Source organism: Cavia porcellus, unplaced genomic scaffold (genome assembly GCF_034190915.1).
Source record: "Cavia porcellus strain 051 isolate PalLab524CR breed Dunkin Hartley unplaced genomic scaffold, mCavPor4.1 scaffold_1, whole genome shotgun sequence".
In the NCBI taxonomy this organism is placed as follows: domain Eukaryota; kingdom Metazoa; phylum Chordata; class Mammalia; order Rodentia; family Caviidae; genus Cavia; species Cavia porcellus.
Window position 1 is genome coordinate 192,264,907 of NW_026947484.1, and position 15,982 is coordinate 192,280,888.

The following is a 15,982-nucleotide window of genomic DNA, read 5'->3' on the forward strand; positions in this document are numbered from 1 at the left end:
AAGTCAAATGACAATGATATTGCAACATATCAGAATCTCTGAGACACAGTGAAAGCACTAAGAGGGACATTTACAGCTGTGAGTCCCTACTCTAGAAAAACAGAGTTGAGATAGGGTTAAGGGCTTGAACTGAAAATGTCAAGGTCTGAAGCAGGCAAGGTCTGGAGGCCTGAAAAAGAAGGCAAATGCTATAGAGACGTGTTTTTCAAACTTGTGCTTAAAGGAGCATGACATTGCATAAGTTAATATCTACATCTCAAGAAAAAAATGTTTCATGCTCAAATAAATTGGGAGGATTAAACAAAATTTAACAGATTTCTTTATGTAGGACCTCATGAGGCCACTCATACAGTAAGGTACATTACTAATCAGCTAAAGAAGGGAACTGGTATCCAAGCATGGTACCACATGACTGTAATCCCAGCACTTGGGAGGCTGAGGCAGGAGGACTGCCACAAGTTCAAGGCCAGCCTGAGCTACTCAGTGAGTTTAAAACTAGACAGAACTAGATACTGAGACCCTGTCTCAAAAAAAAAAAAAAAAAAAAAGAAAAGAAAAGAAAAAAGAAAAAGAAATTAGTACATAGATTTCCCAAATCATGCAACACTTTTTTCATGTCACTTGATAACATCTTAGAATGCCAATCTGTCTGAGAAATATCAAATAGAAAAACGGTTGCCAAGTGGCATTACAGTGTCTAAGGAATTCATAAATTACCTACAGAGATGACTACGGTACAGTTAGAAACAAAGGAGCTGAGTCAGTCCCTTCCTTTTGTTCAACTGTAACTGCTACCCCGCCCTAATGGTTATCCATGTTCCCATTCCCTAAAACAGGGAAGCTGTGTGAGCCATTCCCTCCTCTCCCTTCAGTCAAACCCAAACACCACTCTGATGAGTATCCAGGCTCAAACTCAGGTGCTCTCACAGTCTGCCGACCTAGGGTGAGAGAACTGGGAGGCTCCTTGGGTCAGTGGTATCCAATTCTATAAATACTGGAAGCTGCAGCTCTCAAGACCCCTTTTTTTCTTTTATCCTTGAGTCTCTTCTTCCTTTCATCCTTTTTCCCTTTCCCTTTCTCCCTGTTCTTCCTACCATCCCATGATCTTCAGTGAATGTAGTTACCTACTACATACGAGGTGTATGCTCGGCAGTTCTTTCCTTGTTTTACACAACAACTTGAGCTATTTTTGGTCCCCTCAATTGTAACAAATGGAAAGGGTACACACTTATTCTACAATATAAAAGACAGGAAAAAGGGTATACATGATTGTAAAAAAGGGGGCTTCCTGAGACTGGCAAGAATACAGTGAGAACATTATATTTCAGGCAAGTAGATCAGATCAGGTACAACGGCTTAAATTATACATATACACACATACATACATACATATATACACTTATATATGGCTTTAATATATAGATGAACCTATACACATATGCATAAAAATAATAAATGTAGTATGATCTATTCAGTAAATTCTAAATAATTTCAGTATACAAATAAAACAAAAACAAGGTTTTCACTGAAAGTAGCATTAGTATAAAAAGGAATAAATAAACAAATGAATAAAAAATACTCTTTAAAATCTTACAAAACAAGGATTCTAAACTTGAAACTGGAAATTGTTTCTCCATAAAACAATGACAGAGTTTATGATATTATTGGCATATTACTACAGTTTGGTGTCATAAAAAGATTACTGTGGAATTGGCTCAATATTAATTTTGTGAGGAAAAGATTCTTGAAATTCTAAACTTTTGACATACAGAACTCTGAAGAACATTTAATAATTTCACCTGGGAGACTGAGGTAGGAGGATCACAAGTTCAAGCCCAGCCTGGTCAATTTAGCAACTTAGTGAGACCTTGTCTTAAAAAAGTTTTTAAAAGGGGTGGACAAGTAAGTAGCTCAGTGTAGAATTCCTGGATTTAATCCCTAGTACAAAAAAAAAAAAAAAAACAAAAAAAACCCTATATTTCAAAAGAACACAAAGTGCCTCAACTATAAGTACTGGAAGGACCTTGTTTGCTCTTATTTTAAGAAGCTCTAGTCTGAAGAAGACCAGGACTCATGGACTTCCCTCCCAACAGCCCTGCATCTTCTGCAAGGCCTCACCAAATGATCCTTGCCTCCTAAGACTGCTAGTCCCTAGCCTCATTAGCTAAAGTGGGAGGGCAGGCACAGTACTGACGTGCTCTTTTGAAGTACTGCAGAAATTGGCACTTTCTACTGTCCTCTAACACAAAAGTCATATGAGGGCAGAAAATCCAGCTGATCTTAAGCAAAGATAACTCAGAATAACACATGGTCCCAATAAACACAGGCTTGTAAAAAGTAAACAATCAGGCAGACAGGAGTCTGATTTGGGCCCAGGGAATTTTGAAAAAGTTTCCTGGAGCAGACATTTATCTAAAACAGAAAACACAAATGTGTCATAATTAAAACTCTAATAACAACCAATGGTTTTATTTTACAATATGAATATAAAAACTCTTTTCCCTACTTAATGATGAAGGTTATATTACAGCGTGACCTCCAACAATAATTTTTTTAATCATTAAAAAATTACAAAATTTGGAAAATTTCTGCTGACATTCTGGCACATTTCCTTCTGGTCTTTCCAAAAAGCCTTTTCTGGGGTTTCTGACAGAGTAAAATGAAAGAAGGCAACAGCCCAAATTCTCCTGTGACAATGCCTTTCCCACTCCCAACCAAACATTCCTCTGTAATAGTACACTTCCTCCCCTGAGAGACTGCCATCCTCTGCGACCAAACTCAGGAGCCTCTGCTCCATCACAATTTCCACACTGATTTCTTCACCTCAGCCATCGTGGTGTCAGCAGCTTTTCTTCCGTTGAAACAATAAAAACATATTAGGAGCTATAATCACTGCACATTTTTTCAAGACACAAGTACTTAAAAAAATATGAACTCATAGGCTTTCTCTAAGAATGAAAGGAGGAATCAAACACAATTACGGCAGCAATTAGAGATCTTCATCTTTTTTTAGAGCAATTAAAATGGTGAATTGAGTCAGCGCATTCAACTCTTATGGGGGGCTGCTCTCTAAGGCCTACTGCTTTCTACAAGTCACTGAATTCCTGGAATGATTTGTTTTTATAATTTGATTCTAAGTTGTTCCTTAATAATTTAAAACTGCTTATTCTCATACAATGGAATTGAATAAAGGTAAAGTAGCTCAAACCCAGTACTGAGATGATATAAAGCAGATATTATTTTCACTAAAGACACAGAAGCCAGGTATAATGGTGCACACCTATAACCCCAGCAACTATGGAGGCTAAGGCAGGAGGATGGGAAGTTTGAGGCCAGCGTGGCAAATTTATCAGGACTATGCCTAAAAAAATTTGCGAAGTATGAGGGAGGTGTGCCTAAAAACATTTTTGCTCTGTGACTGTAGCTCAGAGGTAGAGTAGCCTTGAATTCAATCTCCAGTACCAAAAAAATAAGTAAATAAATAGATGTTGTATCTTGCATCTTATTCCAAGTCTGTGATGATAAAAATTAATACAAATAAAAACCTGATTACTAATGGTCACATGTGCTGACGTTAAGAAGGATTAGTGTAGCCTAGAAATACATGAGCAGAACTATCCAGTAATTGGAAACATCAAAGTTTGGCTGCTGGCTTAGGCCACGTGTATACAAAAGATAGGCAAGTAAACAAGAAGCACATGCTCCAGACAGGCAGAAAAATACAAATTCTAAGACCAACTAGTATTGGGGTTTTCCTTTGGTACTAGGAATAGAATTTATGACCTTGTGCTTGCCAGGCAGGCACATAAGCCGCTAAGCTAAATCCCCAGCCCTCAAGACCAACTAGTATTTAAAAAAGCAAACACTTAGCTCAGCGGCATAAGTGCCTTCCTTGCAAGCAGGCAGTCGTGAGTTCGATCCCCAGTTCCGATTAAAAATAATAATAATAAAAAAATAAAAATAAAAAAGCAAACACAGGAGCTGGGGATTTAGCTCAATGGAGTAAGCACCTGTCTGGCAAGCAAGAGGTTTTAAGTTTGATCCCTAGTGCCAAAAAAATAAAAAAGCAAATATATGTTCTAATTTAAAATGAAGAAATATTCACAGAATTATACGACTTTTGAAATTAAAAGGGATTTTGCCATAGAAGCTTCCCAAAAGGTATACTTCAATTTAGGTAATATGAAACCCTCCTAGTTTTCTTGTCTAAAGGAAATAAAAATTCCCTCTAATTAAAATCTTCCTATACAATTACTGAAACTGTATACACACATGCATATATACATACACATACAGATAGCCATACATATGCACAAACACTCACACATAGATAAGATACATATGTCATTCCCACACTATTAAAGGGCAAAAAACTAAATGGGTGCATAATGTGGCAAAAAATTCTTCTAAATAAAACGGATATACAGATATTTTTAAAAATGCGATCTTTTCAGGGGAAGGGGTAAAGGTTGAGACAAGGTCTCACTGTGTAGTCTAGGCTAGCCTTGAATTCACCAAGTAACCCACAATGCTCAGGAACTTGAGATTCTCCTGCCTCAGCCTGCATTTATTTGCTTTTTGAGACAAGGATCTTGCTACATAGCTCAGGCCAGTCTTGAACTCACTACGTAGCCCAGGCTAGTCTTACACTCATGGTGATCCTCCTGTCTCAGTCTCCTGAGTGTGGGGATTACAGGTATACAACACCACAACTAACATAATCTGGTGTTATTAGTATTTATGTGAATAAATAGCACATGTCTTAATAGCACATGAAGTCAGCACATGTGACCATTAGTAATCAGGTTTTTATTTGTATTAATTTTTATCATCACAGACTTGGAATAAGATGCAAGATACAACATCTATTTATTTACTTATTTTTTTGGTACTGGAGATTGAATTCAAGGCTACTATTTTTGATCATAATTTTTATTTTCAAAACAACTTGCAAAATGACAATCACTCCAAAAATATTCATTATTATTTTTTGATGTTTTGAAAGTCTTACTATGTAGCCCAGACTAGCTTCAAATTTACAATTCTCTTGCTTCAGCCTCCTGAGTGTTAGGATTACAGATGTGCACCATCAAGCTAAATGAAAAACGTTTAAATGACAACTGCAATGTTACACATTCATGCAACTGTCACATTTTATTCTGTAAAAATATATGTATGTGTGAGCAGCTGTATAACGTATACTGTCAGCCAAGGAGTAGACAAATGGTAAAACGATCACCCGTATTGCTAACATTCTATCACACAACCTAGCTGTCTATGTGTATGTATAAATGGATTACGTGTAGATATACATTTTGATTTTTTTCTGAATCATTTGCAAGTTACAGAAATCCCCCAAGGCTTGCCTCACATTGCACTAACTACAGCTTTACCAACTCTATTCCTTCAGTTTAGTATCAAAACGACCGCCAGGTTCATTTTTTAAATAGAATTTTCCATGATGTCACTCTTAATCGAGAATCTATCATGTCTTCTTGCCATCTAACTCTAAATTTTCCAAGTCTTTTCTTAGCCTTTCCTTGCCTAAACTTCAGATCTCTTTGAACAAGGAAAATCTACATTTACCTCTACCTAAAATACTCAGTGTCCTTTTCTTGCTGATCTAAATTCCATATATAATACCTTTCAAAGCTTAAATCCCACCTCGACTCTTAGTAATGAGTTTCTTCTCCAATAATTTCAGACCATTTGGTTAACTAAGACCCTACTATTCTAGTTTGAGCACCGAACCCTAATCATGTCACGTGGGTGCTTTTGGTATTCCCAGATCGAAAGCTTCTTGGCATACTGAACATAGTGCTCAGTTAAAAAAAAAAGTGTACATTGGTTAAAAAATAGTAACATCTTTATTATATGATACTTTTTAACAGAAAAAAGTACAAGAAGTTTTCTCTCACTGTATCATCTCAATATCATATTTCATTTGGTAACTCATTCATACTTGAGCAATTATTGTATTTTTTTTTTTTTTTTTTTTTTTTTTTTTTGGTCCAGGTCAAAACACAAATTGGAGCCAATAAAGTATTGATACAAGAGACAAGCAGCCAGTTGACTATAAGTTCAAAAAGAATTGGAACTGGGAAGTTTTATGGGAGCACAGAAGCTGAGTGTAAAGGAAACTGGCTGGTAGAGAAAGGAAATGCAAGAGGCACACAGAAGTGAAGAGAGACACAGAGAAGCTGCCTCTGGAAACAGTCTTGTTTCTGACAACTTTGTTTCCCCAGCACTCCCCTGAGACACAGGTGAGCTGAATTTCCCACTCTGGTTTTCCATGTGATTTTCTGTTAGAGGCTACATAACCAGCTCAGTAATCTGAGCCATCTCGGTTCTGTTCTTGGAGTCAAAAGTACTGTAACCAAGTTGTTCACAATTAGGAAATGACTAAAGCCAATAACGCTTCTGAAATCTTCCTGTATACATGCTAATAGCCTGTATTCTTGGATAACTCCCTTCCTCACTCTGCTACAGGGTTCCTATTTATAAACAAGGGACCAAAATGTATGAAATCTGGCTCCCAATAGTGTATCCCTTGGTCAGAAATGTGCCCCCTATTACATTTTTTTGTAGTCTTCATGTTACATGTGTTTGTTTTATATGTGCTATTTGATAAAATTCTTTGATGTTTTTTCACCCAATATATTCCATTTTAGAATATGCTAAATAGCTATGTGCAAATATAATCACATATTAGGAATATAGGCATTATACATTTTTGGGTGATATTTAATGTCTGAATTTCCCTTAAAATGTAAGTCCCATGAAAGTAGAGATCATGTGTGTTTTTGCTTACCATTTTATACCTTGTGGCTCTCATGGGGTCAAGCAGTATTAAGAGCTTAACAAATATTTGCAGAATGAATTAGTGACAGGTATGAAATTCAGTCTAATAAGCAATGCACAAGAGACAATTATACTTATCACCCATTAAAACATAAACGAAAACCAATTTTTCTTTTTTAGTGCTCGGGACTGAATCCAACACTGTGTGTGCTAGACAGTTACTCTACCACTGTATTACATCTCTGCTATGGTTTGTGTCAAGATGTTCCCCTCATGTGGTCATAGGGCTTTTTCAAAGGTGGCTGAATCTACAGTGTGTGATTGATTGGTGGTGCAATCCTGGGATTAAGGCTGCTGAGGTTAAGGATGGGTGATTGCTGGGTCAGTCCACTGACTGGACTGGCTCTACTCTAATCCCACTAGACTGAATACAATATAAGGAACAGAAAGAGGATTGATTGCCTTCTACTATTCATTGCTTTTGCTGTCTTCTGCCACCTTGAACTGTTTGTTGCCCCTCTGTCATTGCTACTCTATCTTGGAGCCAGCCACTTAGAGACTGAAACCTCTATAAACTGTGAGCTAAGTAAGCTTTTTCCCCTTTAACTTAGGGGGTCAGGTATTTTATCCCAGCAATAAAAGAAAAGTAACTAAAACCATCGCCAAACCCAAAAACGGAATTGTTTATTCTCTTCCTACCCCATCATTCTTAAACTTGATCTTTCCTGTCTTTACCACCTCAATATATGACATCAAGTTTAAGTTGCTAAAATGAAAAACAAAACAAACCCCCACCACGTGTAACCCTAAATTTTTCCTTCTCTCACTTCCTACAACCTTGAATCTTTCCTCTTCTCTTAAATCTTCCCTCTTCTATCTCCATCACCACTTTTCTCTGAGCCACTATTAAATTCTGCATTGAGTACTCAATGGCCTTGTAGTTAGTTTTTCTCTTACCATTACAATTTTTTCATTTAGCAGCAAACTGATCTAAAATATAAATCAGACCATCTCTCCCTTATTTAGAACTCTATTAGTTTCTATCTGCACACAGAATAAAATCCTCAGTCCTCATGTGGCTTCTTGCAAAGCACAGCATCATCTAGCCCCTAGCTTACCTTTTTCTCACTACCTTCTTTCCCTGAAAATAAGACCTAACCAGAAAAGAATCACCCTTAAAAACCGGAGATCAAAAACGCCAGCCCCATTCAGCCTACACTTGCCTTACCTGCCATCACCATTCTCTTGTCTGGTGGCTACTCTGTAAAGGATGTAATGTAAAGATAAGTTGATTGGGGCTGGCATTGTCGATCTCCAGCTTTTGAAGTTTATTATTATTTTCCAGCCATGCTTTATTTTGGAGGAAATGTGGTACGTTTCAACTACATATACTTTCTAGCCCCTAAGCTTTAAGGCCTTTGCTCTTCCTGGACTCCACCCCTGTCTATCATAAGGACAGCACCTTCTTTGCCTTCAGATCTACCCTCATCTCCTCCATCCCCAACTAGGAATTGAAGACAAGTAGCAGTGAACTATATCTTATATTTTTATTTTATTTTTTTAGATTACACGCAACTGCAATTATAGACCTGAACTATTCTGCCTGATTCTCAGCTTTCAGATCTTAACTCTATAAACTTCACCATCTCAAAGAGGTTGCTTTTGTCAACTCTGTCAAGAAACTGTTCCCCTACCCCGCTCCCCCAAAAACCAAACAAACAAGAAACCATTTCCCCTCTACTCACGAGGCACAAATTAGGGTGTGGTAGACTGGCTAAGGAAACAGGCATGACCTATTAATTGCAAAGTACCAGGACACATGCACAGAACAATCCTCAAACCCCGGTACATGACCTTCTCACAAGAGCTTGAGTGGCTCTGGATAGGGCAACCTACACCGGAGGTCAGCCTGAGGCGTGGGAGATACAACACTGACAGTCGCCCATGAACACTCCAGCACTGTGTTCTCACAGTAGTCTACTCTCAGGCAGTAGGGTGTATTTCTTTTGCTACTTTCACTTGGCCCAAACTTGGTCTTTTCCTACCTTTAATAGCATAAAACCTCTCTACTTTTTGTGCTTATTTTGTCCAACTCTTTTTTAAGACTAGAAGACCCTTGAAATCACCTCTGGAAGGAGACTTCATTACCCCCAAACCTGGTAACACTCATACAGCTGTCCCCACCTGATATAGTTGCTTCATAGCACACTTATTACAACTGGAAACAATTTTATTCATCTATTTATTTTCTATTTTTCTTCCCCAGAATGTAAAGCTCAAGACTAGCAGCTGGGCACCAAGAACACTGTTCAATCAGTACACTGAATAATCAGTATTTTTGGATAAACAAAGCTGTTATCTGCTTTACTCTTCTAAAACCAAATCAACATTTACAATACATAAAAAGTACCTTTTTAACATATTTCCACTTTCTTCGAGGTATGGTTTATCACTAAGCAGAGATCTTTCTACAGTGTGAACAGAGGTAGTTCACTGTGAAGAGAATCTGCTTCTTATTATTTTCCTCCAGATTTGCGTTTTCTTTTTCTAACTTAAAATTCATTGCATTCTTTTTCAGGATTCTAGACTATTATATAAATTCCTTACATATCAACTTGATGAAATTTGGTCTTGAATGTTATATCTTTCTAGCTCCTTTGTACTATTACAAAACATCTTAAATAGAAACAGACCCACTGTCAGGTGCCATAAGACAGTTTTTGAGACTGAGGCATAGGTTCCATTCTATCCTCCAAAGAAGTAATTACTGAGTAGGTCTTATTACTTCCTTACCTCCATTCCCAACTATAAGAATACTCAGCAGGAGTCAGTGATCTGTAAAGCTTTACACCAAAGACAGACCAACCTTAGAGGGAGGAATAGAAGGAGAAAGAAGACCATCTGGGCAGCAATACAAGCAAGGCCTTCATTGAAATACAACTTAATAATTGTGTTCTCAAATTCTGTTTAGTCCACAGTGGAGCCCTTTGTCCATTATATTACTCAATGTCTTTTATGTAAATAACAAGGCAATATATACTTCCTAGAATTAAAAGTACAAGGAACAAGACTCAATTTAAGATCAAACTTGGAATTTTTTTTAATCAAACAATGCAAACCATATGAGGTCATGTAGTTTTACAGTAGGAAGAGTGATTAGAAATCAACTAGCCCAGCTTTTTCCAAAGTGCATTTTGGTTATAACAAAGAAAAAGACTTTGATAAGCAAGTAAGTTTTTTTTTCTGTAACTATTTTATTGAGATATAATTCACATATCATGGAATTCATTGAAGTGTATAACTTATAGTATATTGTTTTTCAATTGTCACCATTATAAATTTTAGCACATTTTCATATTCTAAAGAAACTCTATACTCCTTAACAACCATTCTCTTTTTCCACCAGCCAACAAGTATCTTTCTTTACCACAGGAATCCTTTGGCCCTTTATTGTGAATCTAATATGCTTTGTGAATTTACAAAATGGGATACAATGTACGTTTTCCAAAGACATTTAATAGCTAACAATTCGGTGCTAATTGTACTATTCTAAATGCTGTATGTACCTTATCTCAATTAATTCTCATAATAAAATCTAGGTGGTACAATAAATATGGATATTAAAGCACAAAAAAATTAAGGCTAAATAATTTGCTCAAGTGCTCTTCACCATACCAAGCTACTGCAGTGTATCTCCTACAGAACAGATTAGTTGTGATGAGAATGCACAACTAGTAGTTTATAGGCCACATCTTTGTAAGTGCTCTACTTTAATCTCTTTTACTTTAGAAAAATGGGGCCCAGAAAGGTAAGCTGAGTTACCCAGTAACACACAGCGGAAATTCCCTTTCTTTCTTTTGTAGTACTGGGGATTGAACCTAGGGCCTTGCACATACTCAGCAAGAGCTCTACCACTACACTACATCCCCAGCTCTTATTTCTCTGGGTTAGTAACATTGTAGGCTACCTCTAAACTTTCCTAGGATCGATCCTTTCTCTAGATGTACTTCCTTGCAAGTGCACTTCACCACTTTCCTAGCACTAAATCCCAGCCACCCTTTGACGGCTAGCTGAGTTAGGGGGCATCACTCAATGTTGTCCCATCCTGGGTCGATGCCATCTCTCCCTCTGCGAACCCACAGCTCTGGACACTTCTGCCTTGAGCTGGAGTTCGGTCCTATCTGAACTTCTCGCCTGAGCTCTCCTGGAGGGCAGGAGTTGGCCTCGAGTCCGAAAGCCCAGCAAATAGGAGCCAGTCATAAGCACGAACAGTTTCCTATGCATTCTTGGCTCTATTCCTAATACTGGGGCGAGAGCGCAACTCTGGAGCCCGCCAGCTCCAGAGAGCAGGGCTTGCTGATCTGTCCCCTCTCGCGCCCTGGCTTGTCTGTCACACAGGACCCCCGCCAGGCGGCGTGCGGGACCCTCCAACGCTCCGAGGCTGGAACCCGCCGTGGGTCAAGCAACAAGTAGCAGCGACTGGCCGGAGCGGTGGTGACCCGCGCGACGATACCTGGCGAAGGCTTTCGGACTGCAGGCAAGGGGATGAGTGCCGAGCAGGGGGTCCGCGCCCGGTAGGTGACAGAGCAAGGCCTCCGTCCGTCCTGGGTCGCTGCCACCAGGGGCTCAGCACCTCCCCGCGGGAGAGGGCTACCGTAGGGAGGGGCCCTCGCCGGCCCCGCCTCGTCACCTCCTCGCCGGCGGCCCGACCTCTGCACCCGGGGTCACCGGGCGCCGGCCGGGTCTGGGGTCGCGCGCACCCCCGCCCCCTGCCCCGCGCCATCTTGGAGCGCTGAGGCGGCCACTCCGGACCGCCCGGAACCGGCGCTCCAGCGGTTACTCACCCGCACTCCCCGGAGCGAGGCCCCCGGCTACCTCCGAGACCCCCGCCACGGCTAGAAGCAGCAGCGCGCCTCTCACCGAGGCCCGGACGGTCGCCATGTCCGGGCCGGGCGGGTCCCGAGCTGCGGGATGCTCGGACCCAGCTTGGCCGCCGCAGCGCTCGCGCCCGGCCCCGCCCCTGGCGCCCCAGGCCTGTGGTGATTGGCTGCGGCTCTCTCACGCCCCGCCCCCAGCCGCACAAAGTTTCCGAAACCTCCTGGGGGGCGGCAGTGCGCCCGGGACCCCGGCTCTTTGTTTTGGCCCAGCTGTGTGTTGGCTTCAGGCTGCCTTGTCCAGCACGCGAGATGGCCTCTGGGCTGTCAGAGCTGGAGGGGCTCTAAAAACGTCTCTGTCACGCCCGTAGTTTACATGTGGGGCCACTGAAAATCACAGAGAGGACTGACCTGCAAGACCACGCTGAAGTTCAGCAGAGACCCCATGGCTAAGTCAGGGCCGAACCGCAGGGACTCCACCATCACATCACTCAGTGATAGTTCAGATAGTTCAGGGAGTGCAGTCTTAAACCCAGAGGGTAGGATTGCCTGGCCTCCCCAAAAAGCTGACCTTCAGACCAGGACCAGAGGTGCAGCTTCCCAGGTGCAGTAGGTGTCTACTCCTGACATCTGTTCTCAGGACAAGGGTTGGGGGTTCTGGGGTGACTAGACACTGACAGCCCAGAACATCAGACTGAGTTCAGACTTCGTTCAAAAGACAGTTTGGGCCAAGGAGAGTCTTCATCTAGCATGGCCCTGGCTTTGACTAGCTTGGCCCAGCACGGGCAGTGGGGAGGGACACAATTTGAAAGTGCCCCTTCCCACTACCACAGAAGCTACTGTGGAAACAAGAGGGTCCACCAGCGATCACAACTAATTCACTATGTGGGTGTGTCTTTTTCCTCTCGATTTGCAATTCCCTACCTCCACCCCAACAAATGGCACATCCATTGCTGTTCAGTGATAAAGCCCATAGCTTATTTCTGTTTTCTTCAGTTTATTTAGACCACTAGAAGCAATTAACTTCCCCGTGGGACAGAGAGCAGCTATATTGTAATAGAAAGTGAAGGGGTTTAACATATTCAAATCTAAATTGCCTCTCACCCTAACTAGCTCTGTGACTGTGGGCAAAGGCATTTAAATCTCTATTCTTTCCTTACTTTTATGTTAGTTGTCTTGAGATTAAACAACGCAACTGTACTTGAAATGTCTAACACAGCATTTTACAACCTGAGTAATATTACCACTCTCAAGAGATCTTCCTTCCACTTGAGCCACAGGACTCACTGGCTGGACTGTCTTCCCGCCTTGCTCCCCTTCCTTCTCAAGAAAGAAAGTCAAGAAGTCTGGACTGTGTATTATGACAACAGTATGCATGGCTGTTACCCGGAAGATGGCTGGTCCACTCTGAAATGTGCTGCATCCCTTCCAGTTTCTTTACATTACCAGTATAAGCTTTATTTTTTGCTGGAATTTGGACAAACTGCTTATATCAAAGGATGGTCCTCAGTTTAAGCCATGGTTCTCACCACAGCAGAACAAATGGAAACCATGGAAATAGAACCGAATTCTAGACCATAAAATACCATATGTGAATTGAATATTCACCATATTGGAAATGTCAAAAGAAAAGATAATTGAATTTGAAGCTAAACCAATAGAAATTATTTGATCTGAAGAACAAGGGGAGGAAGATTAGGAAACAACTAAGCATGTCTTTAGTAACTTTTGCACAAGTATTAAGTTTTTTAAATATATAATTACAGTCCTAGAGGAACAACAAATTTAATCGGGTAGGAAAAAATCAAGACTAATAGTCAGTGGATGACGTCAACTTTCACACCCAAAAAAGTTAACGTAGGACAAATTTTAAAAAAACTCAATCTAGACACACTGTAATTGGACAGAGACAAAAAGTCTTGAAATTAATCACAGAAAACTGACTAACTGCATACAAGAAAGCAATTTTACAGGTAAGAGCTAATATTTCATAGAAATAATGAAGATAACTTTTTAGCTGCCTGGCTCCAAACACCATCATACCTTGCTCAGAATATCTCAATAGCTTCCTGACTGATTGCTTTTGTTTTGCTGTGTATCCCTTTTTAAATCCATTTTTCAGTAAAGCAATTACAGTGATCCCTTTAAGTAACTCAATTATTCTATTATTATTTTCTTTAGAACTCTCAAAGTCTTCCCATCTCATTGAGAGAAAAAGTCAAACTTGTTAAAATCACTTTCGAGGTCTTAACACTCTTGCCTTTTTCTGTTTCCGCCCTGACTTCATTTCTTACTATTCTTGCCTCTCTCATCCACAGCTTCTAGTTGATCGTGCTCCGTATCTTTGTTCAATTGCTCCTTGTATCTCCCACTCAGGATCCTTGTACTTGTGTCCAGATAATTCCACAATTCCCCCTCTTCTTTTTAGGTCCTAACTCAAATGGACTTCTCTCACTGCCTCCTTAAAACTGTAATTGAACCCCAACCCTGTGGTTCTTTTCCTCGTTCAAAAGCTACTTTTTTAAAAAGCTACTTTACCTTCTAACACGATAGATCTGTTATTATAGATGTGTGTATTATGATACTAGATATTTAAAATATACTGTTTATTTTCCTAAAATGTTGATTGTTTATTATCTATCTCACTGTTTCATGGGGCAAAAACACTTGTTTCTTTAGGGATTATCATTAGAGTTGAAAAATAGACAAAGAGGAAAATTTCTAGCTTTAGGGATGAAAAATTAGACCTTTGAAATTTTAGGAACAGTAGTTTTAAGAAAAAAATGTTTAAAAATCAGAACCTGCCCTGAGAAGCTGAGGGCATAAATATGTGCATGAACAGCAGACAGGGAAGAAAATTATGATCAGTCACATGAAGCTTCTCCACCCTCATTAGTCCCCAACAATTTGATTCACTCTGATGAAAAAGAAGGAGAACCACTAGAGAGTAAGGAGGGGTCACTTCTAGGGAATAGAGTAGGATGGGAGATTAAACCCCCAGGAATGCTTGAACCTGTGAGTTAAGAGAGGACCCGACCCTCACTTCTCATGAGGAACTCGGGGAAATGACAAACCTTAAAACTGCACATGCATTTAGCCTGGTGCAGGAATAGACTAGAAATGGTAAAAACAATGTTCTGCTCCTCGTTCCCCAAGGAAGAAGTAGCTTCGTGCTTTTTAAACCCCTCAAGAGAGACAAGAGAAAAGCTGAGAGAACAGATCCTGAAGAAGCCTCCGACTGATCAGAATGAGGTGCCTCTACCACCCAGACAACTGGACACCAGATGAGACGGCAGGTCTCAACAGGGACTGATGATGACAGCTGAGGACTACGTGTCCTGCCATTTTTCTCCTACTCCTGTTTACTGGTTTTGCCTCTATATACCTTTAAGCTAGGGAGGGAGTTTAAGAGTGACCTTAACTGGACTAAAATGCCACTGAACTGAAATTAAGTTTTAGACAATCAGCAGAAAAGGAAGGGGATGTGCAGAATCAAACATCAATTAAAGATCTGAGCACACCTTCTAAAAGTTGTTGCTTGGAACTCGCTGCCCACCAAGAGACAGTATGTTCCAGTTGTGTGTCATATTTACTGTTAACTTAGTAACTGGAAATATGGCCTTGGAGATCAAAGCATCTTTGTATCTTGGAGCAGATGAGGAAGAAAAGCCCTACCCCAAAGCACTCCACATTGTGATCCTCCGCCTGAAAGCTGCAATGCACTATCCTGCAAGTCTCCAGTGAGCCTTCTGAGGTTATGAACCTGTATGAAACTTCCCTGATTGGCTACTCTGTTTGCTTATATCATTAATTTTCAAACTTATAAAAATATTTTTTAGCAATGAAATCCTTTTCCAACAAAATCTACTACATAAAGAATGGGAAAGCTGTGTTTTATTGCTGCTGTATTTATTTTACAAATTCAAAGTTATAACAGTTACTTGGTTTAAAGACAACAAAGAATTCAAAGACAACAAGTGAGATTTTGATAAACAGAGAACTTGAAATCTGTAATAATTGATGCTAACTGCAGTCACACAAATATTATCTGCTAATTTATTTCTGTATTTTTGTTTTGGTTGCATGCTATAGAGAAAATCCTGATTTATACTTGCAAAGGGTCACAAGTTTTATAACAGTTTACTTTGCAATCTGAAAAAAATGTTTTATTTAAATTAAGATTACAGTATTGTGAAAAAATACTGAAAAACTTTTGTTTCAAGATTGATCAATGAAAACTATGTCCACACAATAGGTAGCACACACACAGAAGTTTATGACAAATGTATCCTAATTGCCAAAACTTG

General features: G+C 40.0%; 1 protein-coding gene across 1 annotated transcript in view; it reads right to left on the bottom strand.

The window, feature by feature from the left end:
• Reck (reversion inducing cysteine rich protein with kazal motifs) overlaps window positions 1–11,810 on the bottom strand; it is an 80,224-nt gene extending 68,414 nt beyond the window's left edge. Inside the window, exon 1 of the mRNA XM_023565519.2 lies at window positions 11,646–11,810. Coding sequence (XP_023421287.2) covers window positions 11,646–11,742 — 97 coding nt within the window. The 5' untranslated portion in view covers window positions 11,743–11,810. The remainder of the gene's footprint in view (window positions 1–11,645) is intronic.
• Between the last annotated feature and the right edge of the window lie 4,172 nt (window positions 11,811–15,982).